General features: G+C 42.0%; 1 protein-coding gene across 4 annotated transcripts in view; it reads left to right on the forward strand.

The window, feature by feature from the left end:
* Positions 1-12,569, forward strand: part of srrm3 (serine/arginine repetitive matrix 3) — a 138,681-nt gene that overhangs the window by 98,569 nt on the left and 27,543 nt on the right. For all 4 annotated transcript variants that reach the window (XM_026180992.1, XM_026180995.1, XM_026180993.1 and 1 more), the window contains 3 exons: positions 632-733; positions 1,187-1,267; positions 3,877-3,945. In XM_026180992.1, the coding sequence (XP_026036777.1) occupies positions 632-733; positions 1,187-1,267; positions 3,877-3,945 (252 nt within the window). The remainder of the gene's footprint in view (positions 1-631; positions 734-1,186; positions 1,268-3,876; positions 3,946-12,569) is intronic.

Here is a 12,569-nt window from a genome sequence, read left to right on the forward strand (position 1 = left end):
CATATTAATCGCCATTTTGATGTATAACAATGACAGTGTTTTTTTCCCCCTTTGGCTCAGACTACAATCTTTAAAGGTAAAAAGAAAATCTCTTTGCAAGAAAATCCCTAAACAAATGTGATAATTGTATTAAAAATGTAAAGTTCTCAAATATTGACATCAGATTAGTATAGTATGGTAGTATGATAGTCTTCAGACTTGTTACTCCTCTTTCCTGAGGTTCTTTCAAACAGTGAGCAGCTGCCATCATCAATGTTCTCTCAGCTTCCTTAAACCCTGGCAGCCTGCACACCACATGCTGCTGCTATCCACTATCCACCTGGTATAAATCCATCACTTGGCTAAATTGATTAGGTTGTATGTTTAAAAAAATATTTATAAATATGACACAAGTCGGCTTTGTTTATTTTAATTGTTTAATGTCCCCACATGCTGAAAATGATGTTGCTCAGTTCTTCTTTTCATCCTTTTTCCTGTGATTGCCATGGTCACACACACCCAGCTAAGATGGCAAATATAAAAAGTTAATTATGAAGAAGCCCCACACAGATGTTGCTGTTGTTTGTCTGCATGTTTTCACTGAAGACAATGAAGACACACTGTTCACCACAATCTCTTCATGTGTTTTCAGGGTCAACCACCTGCACTATCCCCCTGATGGGTATGAAGAGGACCCTGAAGTGATTGGCTATGAAGATGGAGATTATGGGCATGACTACCATGGTGACAACAGGTATGTTCAAGGATGTGTTAAATCAGCTGTCTGTCGTCCCTGTCACATGGCTTGTGGGTGTTTCCTCCAAATGTAAACACAAAAAAAATCTTAAAATATCACCCACAGTGCATGTGGCGTGAGGTAGGCAGCAATTATTATTTATATATGAAAACTGTTACATAGATGGTCATTTAGATTGTACTCTGTGTGTGTGTGTGCGTGTCGCTTCATAGACAAGATTAAGTGTCATTTCCTCAAAGTGATTTCCTGTTTGGATGGTAAGATGTATTGTATAGATATTGTGTTATGAATGAAATGAGAAAATGAGAAAATATACACTTATCATTCCTGTTATCGGCAAAGCATCGGCAAATAACTGTAATCAGAAATTGAAAACTGGAGATGATTATAATAGCAATCGCTTGTAAATGATTTATGCTCCCCCTAACTCTCTTGATGCGGCCAATTCAGGGTGAAGAGGAAATCAAGCAGCTCACATTCCCCTCGTCCAAAGAAAAGGAAGAAGAAGAAATCTGGCCGTCGAAGGAGTCGGTGAGTGGAATAGAATAGAGTAGAATAGCTAGGGCTGGGTATCGTCACTGATTTCTAGAATCGATTCAATTCCGATTCACAAGGTCCCAAATCGATTCGATCCACGATTTGATTTAATTCGATTCGATTCGATTCGATTTAAATCTGGGAAATTTTGACAGTCAGAAGTATAATTCAGATCAGAACATTTACATATTTTTGTATCTATAAAAAGGAAGCTGACACTCGCAAGACTTTATCCAAGGTGTGAGCATCACAGCAGATGCCTTTGTGTCAAAGTAGCTGAAGATAAAACACAGAAAAACATGAAGGTGATTTTCCTGGTCTGGGATTTTATAAAAATATTCTGCAGTACATCAAAAACGAAAGAAAACCATTAATTAGTGAACATTACCTCTGACGTTACAGCGGTTTTATTAGACACACGGCTAAGCATTTTGCATTTTGAATAATATTAAAAAGTTTAAATTTGTTCAGTATTGAACAGCAGAAATGAGGTTTTCTTTTCGGAAGAATGTAAAAGGGAAAAAAACAGCGGCCGACAGCGCTGTAAACAACAGTAGACTTGTGCGTAACAAGCAAGCGAATAATGAAGAAAGCGAAAGTGTTCGAGAGAGAGAGAGAGAGGGGGGGGGGGGGGGGAGGGAGAGAGGGAGAGAGAGAGAGCTGCGCATCGCAATGGAAGCAAAACAGTAAAAGAGTGAATTCATGACGATGTTTATGTGAAGCGTTTGGATCTTCTTTTGCTGCTGGTTCGGTCAATATTGTTTGGAGAGAGATCAAACTAACAGCTTTAGAATCAGCGCATAAAGGGCGTGAACACAAAGCGCAGACCCGGATCAGCGAGCTGTCGGCTTTCAGCCCCGACTGTGAGAAAGGCGACATCTAACTGATTCTGATCCGCGGGTCGCGCTGTGTGTTTAAGTCTATGTGCAGAATCCCTGTACCTGCTCTCATTTACTGTTTGGTGGTTCTTGAAATTTTGTGAGATGTCACCAGAGATTCTGGCATTTCGGACAAAATAAATTTATATTAAAAAATTGATTCAGGATTTTAATGAATCGATTTTACGTTATCCAAGCCAGAATCGATTTTAATCGATGAATCGATTATAAAAACCCACCCCTAAGAATAGCCTTTATTGTCATTGTACAGAGTACAACGAAATTGGAGTGCCACTCCCTTGGTGCAAGTTTCAATAATAAATATAAATGTAAAATATAAAAAGTACAAAAAAACCCCCAAAAAAACCCAATCGTAAGTACTCAAACAATAGTATGTACAATATATACAGGATAGCAGCATTAATATAATGACAGTATGAATAGCAGCATAATATAATGACAGTGACGGTATGGAATAGGTTCAATTGTTTTTGTGCTTATTTACTACGGTGATAGCTCTGGGAAAGGAGCTATCCCTGAATCTGTTTGTCCTGGTTTTATGTGACCTGTACCGTCGGCCTGACGGTAATAGTTCAAACAGTTGATTGCTGGGGTGAGAGTAGTCCTTGATGAAATTGCCAGCTCTGCTGAGGTACCGAGAGTTTGCAGTGACCTCCAGGCTGGGCAGAGAGCACCCAGTGATCTTCTGGGCTGTGTTGATGATCCTCTGCAGTACTTTCCTGTCCGCAGCTGAGCACCCTGCATACCATGATGTTATGCCGTACGTTAGGATGCTCTCTATGGTGGCTCTGTAAAATGTCACCAGCAGCCTCTCCTCCAGGTTGTTCCTCCTGAGCACTCTCAGAAAGCGGAGACCCTGCTGGGCCTTTTTAACCACCACCGTGGTATTTGCAGTCCAGGAGAGGTCATCAGAGATGTGCACGCCCAGAAACCTCTGACAGACTGTGGTCTATTTGTCAGGAAGTCCTTGATCCAGAGGCAGATGGGGGTGGAGAGTCCCAGGTGAGACAGTTTCTGGACCAGGATCTCCGGGATGATATGATTGAATGCTGAACTAAAGTCCAGGAAGAGCATTCTCACATAGCTTCATCAGTCCTAGATGTTATTGCTTCTGTAGTTGGTAATGTGATTGATCCCCTGCCACATTTTTCTGGGGTCATTGTCAGCAAAGTGATCTTCAATCCTCCTCCTATAGGCAGCCTTAGCTTTCCTGATGGAAACAGCTTCCACTGATCGCTGATGAAGTGGTTCGATTTTGCTCTGTTTTCCTTTTTTTTTTTCCTTTCGCCAGCTCCGCTGACAGAATAATTACACTGGTGGTTTTGTAAAACGGAATTCCAATTATTTTGGTGTGAGTATCACAAATGAGCCATCAGATATCGCGACTGTGCATGGGGGTGGGGAGCCATTAGCAAAGCACACCCTCATCTCCCATTTTCTTTTGACAAGGTCAGGAAAAGAGGGGGAGCAAGATTGAAATGAAGAGACACAGAGGCATTAGAGAGCAGCCACAATAAAAGGAGAAAGGCAGAGGGATGAATAGAGCTGAGAGAGAAATCAGCTGAGCCACTGTAAGATGATACCTTTGCTCATAATGACCCTATCTGAGGGGTAATGTAATGCAGTTGAGTGAAAAGCCACAGTTTAACATCTATCTGAGGTTCACTTAGCAGTCACGTCATGTATCCTTCTCTCTATCAACAGGTTTGGCAGCTTCTCACCCACTCACAGAGAGAAGAAGAAAAAGAGTGGGAAGAAACACAAGCGAGACCGGTGAGTGCGCACATGCACGCGCACGTGTGTGTGTGTGTGTTTGCGTGTGTGTGCAAAGGTAAAGAATCTGGATTTTGAAGGCTTTGATCAACAGTTCGCCTTGTGATGAAGCATTTTCAGCACTGTAGTTCATTTATCCGAAATATTAAAGGAAAAGGGAAAGGTGAAAATGAGGCTTGGAAGAGACCCCAAAAGCAAGCGCTCATCAACAAAAACTCTAGGTGCCTTGGGATATCATAACAGCAATAAGCAGTGGTAGAGTGGCCTCTTCCTCCTCTGGTTTCCCTCATTCTCTGCCTGACTCAAGGGGAAATGGGCTAAATGTGTTGCTCTAATAACCCAGTCTGTATGACGGGGCGCACAACTCAAGAAAAATGAGCCTCTTACTAAATTGCTGAGCATCACTGCGCTGCCCTGCTCTGCTTTCCCTCCTCCATCCATCCACTCTCATCCCATTTCCCCCATGTCCTCTCTACTCATTGCCGCGCCTCCGTTTCAGCCTCACAGCAAGGATGTTCTGCATTGCAGGTGCTGCTGATATCAGAATGCCTAGAACAAGGAAGCAGGAGGGCGACATACAACGTTCCTCCAAAGAGACATCCTCCTCTGATGCTCTTCTTTAAGATGCAGATTAGGAAGGGGAGGGGGGAGATTATACGCAGTCCTGTCCTGCTAACATTTCGCTGGTCTTTGTTTCTTTAAAATAGCAGCGGGTTGATCTCAGGCCATTTGGGTGCATATTTGTCTCATAGCTATACTGTTTATGCCCTTGTGATAAACGTTGTGCCGTGGCGAGGGATTCAGCTGTCACCAGAGCTTGTGACAGAGGAGGAGAAGAATGTCCTCTCCAGAATAACACCTCATACACAACAGTCCCTACCTGAGGCCCTTCGGTGGGGAAGCGTGGGTTGTCACGAGGGCCACAGCTCTCAGTCACATACCAGCCACATTTATTACTGTGACAGCTTTATTACTCCTCCTTTTTCAGAGCATCAACAAAGTGCTCCCTCCCACTCTGTGCTGCATGCTGTAGGTGTGTAAAACAGCATGGGAGATGTAGGGCTCTTCAGGAAAATAACTTGCACAGGCCGGCCTGAGTAATCACCATGGAAACTGCAATGAGGGTGAAAAGTGATAGGAAGGTGATGTGTCAGTCCTGTGCTGAAGACTGAGGAATAGCCCATATCCTGCTTATTATGTTAAAGGGGCTTGGCCAATAAGTGTGGCTTTATTGTAGGGAGCAGCATGTTCTACTAAGTGTGATGACCAACACATGTAAAGTACAGAACTGCTGTTAGAGCTCCCTGCAGATGTTGCTGCACATATAGATGCATGTGATCCAGAGTGCATTGTTTGCTGAAATATCCCACCCCTTACCTTCCAGGAACATTTCTTACAGTCTTTTGTTGGTAAAGTTGATAAGACCAGGCCTGACATCACTCCCCTGCCTTTGCAGGGCTCTAGACTAACTTTTTGCCATGGGCGTACCGGTATGCCTAACTTTTTAAAGTTAGGCGTACGGGCACAAAAGTTAGGCGCACACAAATTTTATAATAATTTATATAATATATGTTTTTCTGGATACACTGTGCTTTTACAGCATTCAAAGACTGATGACACCGTGACAGAGCACTGGCTATGAATTTCAGAAGGATCAGGCCTTAACTTAACAGAAAAGTTAGCAATAGTTCTTTTCCTATTACAGCTACATCCACTTCTGTGGTGCCTAGGCTGCTCACTAGGGCTGGGTATCATCACTGATTTCTATAATCCATTCGATTCCGGTTTTCAAAGTCCCGATTCGATTCAACTTAGCCCCAGACAGTCAGAAATATTATAATTCTGATCATTTATCAGTACTGACTTCATCAGAATTGTGAACATCACAGCAGATGCCTTTGTGTGAAAGTAACTGAGAATAAAACACAGAAAAACATGAAGGAGATTTTCCTGGTCTGGCTTTTTATAGCAGATAACCTTAAAAATATTCTACAATGTTCTGCATATAAAGTTTAAATTTCTTCAGTATTGAACAACAGAAAAAATAAGCTTTCTTGTCCGAAGTCATTTAAGTGAAAAAAAGAAAAAGAAAAGAAAAAGACAGCAGCCGACAGCGCTGTAAACAACGGTAGACTGGTGGGTAATAAGCGAATGAATAACACAGAAAACAGAGATTGGAGACGGGAAACTGTTCTTGAAGTACAGAGATAGATAGAGAGAGAGCTAGCTGTGCATGAAGTGTGATTTTAATAGTCGTGGAAGCAAAACAGCAAAATTCATGACGACATTGATCAAATGTGAAGCGCAGTTTGCTGCTTCTTTTGCTGCTGGCTCGGTGAATTATGGTTGGAGAGACAAAACCTGCAGCTCAGAATCGGCGCAAAAAGACGCAATCACAGCGGACCGGACGCATCAGAATCGCTAAGCTCCGACAGCGTGTCCGTCTACGGGCCGTCGGGTGAGAAAGCCGAGAAAGACAAAGTTGATTCTGATGCGTCGGTCCGTTCTGTGTTTACGTCTTTGTGTGGTATCCGTGTACTTGCTCTCGTTTGCTGTTTGGTTGTTGTTGAAATGGTTTTGTGAGCTTTAATCTGAGAATCTGGCATTTCTGGCAAAACACAGTTATGTTTAAAAGTCGATTCAGGATTTAATGAATTGATATCGCTTTATTCAAGCTACTCACCTCCCACTTCCACCTGCACTTTCAACTGGACCACGGCCAATCAGGGAGGTCCCGCCCCTTACTATCTCTGATTGGTTTAGTCCACGATAGGGGCAAAATGTGTGTCTGTTGTTGACCACAGGGAAGGTTGCAGATTTTATTTTATTTTTTTGCTACCCAAACAGTTGGTCGCACAGGTGCAACCAAATATTTTTTTTTAGTCGCACCACTGAAAATTTTGGTCACATTTGCGACCAAATTGGTCGCACTCTAGAGCCCTGCTTTGATCCCTCTGTCCCACATTTTCTGCTGTTTTTGACCATTTCTTTCTTTCTCTACTTTGGCTGAAGTGAAGCCCACTCTGTGGTCCTGAAACAACCATTCAGAGGTCTTTGACACTTGGGCCTAGTGTGCTATTCATAATTAACAGCTGTCTACTGGCAGCCAGTTTTATTTTATTTATTTATTTTTTGATAACTTTATTTATGATTTTCCAATGTGACAAAAATACAGAAAAATATAACTGGAATTGCGATTACAAACATTGCCATTGTGAAACTGGTTGTGCCACGCAGGAAAATGTATAATGTATGGACACAAACAAGAAATACTACCATGTGAACAAGGCAGAAAACACCAAAAAGCAAACAAACAAACAAAAATAAAATAAATAAAGGGGGGGGGGGGGGCTGCATTGTGTGCAGTTCTTGTTGGCTTGCTACAGATAGTAGGTGGCTTCAAAGAAAAAAAACCCCACAGATAAAAGCAGTAATACTTCAGTAAATCACAACTTCTCCACATATTCAATAAAGGATGACCAGGTTTTGTAGTATTTACTTTGAGACCCTCTCAAACTGTATCTCAAATGCTCTATCTACCTCTCTACCCACTGAACAAACACTGGTAGATCGGAATCCTTCCACTTAAGAAGAATTAGACTGCGTGCCAGGAGAGATGAGAAAGCCACTCCATAAATTTAATAAGAAGCTATACCGTGTTGGTTTAGGAGGACACCAAATATGTGCTTCATATGTGTTTTCCCACACACATGAAAAAGCTTTAAAAACTAATTCCCAGAACCGGTTCAAATCAGAGCAGGTCCAGAACATATGGCTCATAGTAGCAGGTGATTGCTTGCACCTCGGGCATCCATTATCAGAGGTATTGTATATTTTGGCTAGTTTAGCTTTGGTTAGGTACGCCCGGTGAAGGATTTTAAACTGTATTATACAATGCCGTATACAGATTGAGGATTCATGGATCCTGCTAACACTAAGGTCCCATAGGTCGTCTGAGATCTGGAGGTTTAAGTCCAGTTCCCATGCGTTTCTGGCTTTGGACACAGAGTCTGCCTTTGTATGCTGCAATGTGCTATATATTTGAGAGATATGGCCTCTAGCAATAGGTCGAAATTGTAGACAGTCCTCAAAGTGGACAGTCAATAGGTAGACTTGGATAAGAAGTGAAGTCTTTCCAGTAGCTCACGTTGGTCTCGTGGGAGTATCTATGTTCCCCAAGAAGGAGTCAGCCTCTGAATTATCAGTGCGGGAAGTATAGAGATCCTGATAAAATAGCTTAATTCTGTCAGGGTGTGTTACCTCCTGACCGGAGTATAACTGTATGTCAGGTATAGATTGGGCTGTGGCGGATTGACAAAGCTGATGTGAAAGATATCTACCTGCTTTTTCACCATGCTCGTATATATGATATCTTGATCTAAGAAAGAGCTTCTCAGTTTCTTTAATTGAGAGGGTGTCAAATTCAGACTGCAGCAGTACCTTCTGCTTATATAAATCAGCGGTTGGACAGGTAACATATTGTGTGTCAATGTTTGCTATGAGCTCTGTCAGTTCTCGAAGCTGTTCGTTTCGCTTTTTATTCTTATAAGACGCAAAATAAATAATTTGGCCCCGCAGATATGCCTTTAGCGACTCCCAAATTATAGATTTTGAAACATCTGGAGTGTTATTCGTTTCTAGAAAAACTCAATGTGGTACTCAATGAACTTGCAAAACTCCTCATCTGACATTAATGCTAAGTCAAATTTCCAGAAACGCTGCCTTGTGCACACATTTGAAAATGAGATATCAACCTGTACTGGTGCATGATGTGAAATTACAATTGCATGTTATTTACACATGGTGACCCTTGAGATAAGGAAATTATCCAAAAGAAAATAATCAATCCTCGAATACAAATGATGCACAGGGGAGAAGAAGAATAGTATTTTGCTAAGGGCTCAGTGATACGCAGTGGATCTGAAATACCATAGTTTTGAAGAAATGTATTCAGAACGGACACTGATCTGGAGGTCCGAGTAGACTGATGTGGCTTAGACCTGTCAAGGTTGGGATCGAATACCAGATTCAAATCCCCACCAGGTGATGCGTATTTAAATCTGGCAGCAGGCCAATCAGTCTTAATAAAAATTGTGGATTGTCCCAAGTTGGTGCATAAGTATTCACCAAAATAACTGGAGTGTTGTGGAGCCTGCCAGTAACTATCAGAAAGCGACCATTTGAAGTGATGAAAGGAAAATGTTTTCTAACAAAAATGGCAACCCACCGCGATTTAGAGTTAAATGCAGAATGGTAGACCTGGGAGACCCAACTTTCTGTCAACCTATTGCTTTGCGTGGAGCGCAGATGTGTCTCCTGTAGAAAGACAATGTCTGGTTTGAAAGTCGACAGATGAGTGAATATCCTTTTACGCTTTTTAAAATTATTCAGACCTTCTACATTCCATGTTATAAATCAGAATCAGGTGTAGTTGCAGTTGTAGTTTGGTTATATAGCCATATTCATACTTTCAAGACAGTCATGACAAGCAAGCCGAATAATAATTTGGAGTAAGTATACACACAAAACTGCAGCCAACAAGAAAAAGGAAAAACCCAGAGTAACTATACAGGGAGTGCAGAATTATTAGGCAAATGAGTATTTTGTCCACATCATCCTCTTCATGCATGTTGTCTTACTCCAAGCTGTATAGGCTCGAAAGCCTACTACCAATTAAGCATATTAGGTGATGTGCATCTCTGTAATGAGAAGGGGTGTGGTCTAATGACATCAACACCCTATATCAGGTGTGCATAATTATTAAGCAATGTCCTTTCCTTTGGCAAAATGGGTCAAAAGAAGGACTTGACGGTTTAAAAAAGTTAGAAATAGTGAGATATCTTGCAGAGGGATGCAGCAGTCTCAAAATTGCTAAAACTAAAAACAAACTAAAAACTACTTCCAAAAACATTCAGCTTTGATATTAATGAGTTTTTTGGGTTCATTGAGAACATGGTTGTTGTTCAATAATAAAATTATTCCTCAAAAATACAACTTGCCTAATAATTCTGCACTCCCTGTAAACCTAACTCCCACAACAGAGCGTTCTCACTCCCGAGGCGTAACATGTCGACGTTTTGTCACGTCCCGCGGCGTTCCTGAGGAACGTGAAAGGAGACCTTCGGCGTTCTTATGGTACGCGGCGGGTTATGGCTGGGATCCAGTGCAATGACGCTCCCGCGGTAATAGACGTTCCAGCCCTGTATTCCAGCCCTAAACCTAACCTTATCCCTAGCCCTGACCATAACCTTATTCCTGACCTTAACCAGGACTTTAATGATGTTAAATAGCGTGTTTCTAAGCGATTTGAAGAAAAAGAGCGAACATGTGTAGATTCAGTCCAGACGGTTCTCATATTTCCTCTTTTTTCCGAGGTCGTCATTTAGGAACGTGGTGGGTAGCCGAAAACTTAATATGGTGACGATTTGTCACCTAGCGTAAAATGTTACGCTTTGGGAGTGAGAACGGGTTGCCCACAAACCAGGAACAAGCTACACCTTCCCCCCCAAAAGAGCTTGTATCCAACATGTCTCTTCACTCCCTAAAACAGATGTTGCCCCTAACAGGGAACGCCAACTATTAACATAATTTTTAGACATCTGGCAGATTGGAAAGGCACACGTGACTTCTCTTGGTTGTTTACTTTGCTCAGTGATAAACAAGTATATGAAGACCTATTAAATTATGAAAGACGCCAAAGTACAAACCTCTATCTAAAGTGCAGTCAGAGTCAGTGAACAATAGAGAGTCAGAGAGCAATTGAGGTAGCACAGTCTACTCAGCCCGTGTCTTGATTCCCACACACAGCTAAGATGCAATTCTTGACGTAGTCTTTAGCAGCCGTTAGATTGGTGAATATTTCCTCTCCAAGAGGAGAAGAAATCCTCAGCTTCGCTGGGTACAGCATCCCGAATCTCACACCCTGACATCTGTGCAGTAGATCTTTAGCTTCTTTAAAGGCCCCCCTTCTCTTTGCGACTGCAGATGGCAGGTCTGGGAATGGAGACAATAATGGAGACAAAAAGGATTTTGTTTCCATTATGGGACTGGGGACTGTTTAACGCGGGCCTGCAAAGCAGCACCTCATTTTTTTGAAAGTAGTGAAATTTGACAATAAGTGGCCTGGGTCTCTGGTCTCTTGCAGGGATGGTCTGTAGGCTGCGATGTACCCAATCCAGTGTCGGAGCGGTATTCAGGCCCAACACCTCCTTTAGTAGCTGGGCCACAGAATTGACATGGGCGCGTCCGAATCTCAAAGCGCTCCCTCACGCCAAGTACAGTATTCGAATGTTGCATCTGCACTGTCTCCCTTCAAGGTCTTCGGTCTTGTCTGAAAGAGCTGATACAATTTCTTTCAGATCATGAACTTGCTTCTCCAAGTCCACAACCCGATCCGAATACTGCAGCTTCTTTCAGGCTAGTTAGCCGGCTATGGTGGTCAGTGCAGATAGTAGCTGGAGCATCAATCTTAGCACAAAGTTCAGTCCGCACTTCATCTGTTTGGTCAGAAACATTGCTGCGAAGCGAATCGATCAGGCCATTGAGAGCTTGGCACTTGGTCTCAACTTTTGCTTCCAGCTTAGAAATTTTAGCGACTACGTTTTTCTGCGAGCTAGTTATGTCAGCCATTAAGTGGGGCTGTGTCCGGGGATGTAGCATTGCTATCAATGGCCTTGTCTCCATCAGTCGTTCTGGTATTTTTAGACCCTGACATTGTTGTAAAGACTCTGGGAAAAGTTGTTTTTCATCACCTTCAGGCCTCCCTGAAAACAAATGTTGTCACTGTAATAGTTTGGTTTCAATGCACATTATCGCACGGGATCAGCAATTTTAAAGGTGCTTAATGATCTTTTATTAATTGCAGCTTCAGGGGATTCTGCCATTTTAATACTTTTAGCTCTACAATAAATGCTACATTTGATACAGTGGATCATAGCATCATATTCTCTAGGCTGGAGAGCCACGTGGGCAAATTTTTCTGTGGCTTGTTCTCATCACCTGATTCTCTCACATGCAGCCGTCCCCCAAGGAACCATCCTTGGTCCAGTACTCTTTTCCCTTGTTATGTTCCTATATGTTCCTATTAATATCAAAAGATCAAAAATAAGGAGTTTCATGTCACCATTATGCATGGTGATAATTCACAAATCCATGTCCCTCTCAAAAAGAAATACTGCAGTCTTTTTGAATGCTTTACTTTAGTGTCTTACTGACATAAAAATATTAATATAAATAGATAACATCAAACTTCTTGAACCTTAAGCAAAAAAAAACCAAACAAGCAGTAGTACTTGATGTCGGTCCTTCAAAAACAGCCTTTTTAAAAACCTCTGGGTCATTTTTGAGAGCAGCTTCACATTTGATAAAAAAAATAAATGCTGTTTTTAGAGCCAGTTTCCATTGTAAAGGTGTCATCCAGGCTAGATTGTAACAACAGTCTTTATTTGAGCATTAACCAGGTATTTGTTGTCTGTTCTGCAACTTCCAAAATTCTGCAGCTCGACTCACATGAGACGCTGCCCCCAAGCGCACAAATACATTTCAAAATGTTATTGCTTGCTTTTATCATCAGGGGGTCCTTTTATCCCTCTGTGGGGGGATACTCCCACTAGGTTTAAATCTGG

Source organism: Astatotilapia calliptera, chromosome 10 (assembly GCF_900246225.1).
Source record: "Astatotilapia calliptera chromosome 10, fAstCal1.2, whole genome shotgun sequence".
NCBI lineage: Eukaryota > Metazoa > Chordata > Actinopteri > Cichliformes > Cichlidae > Astatotilapia > Astatotilapia calliptera.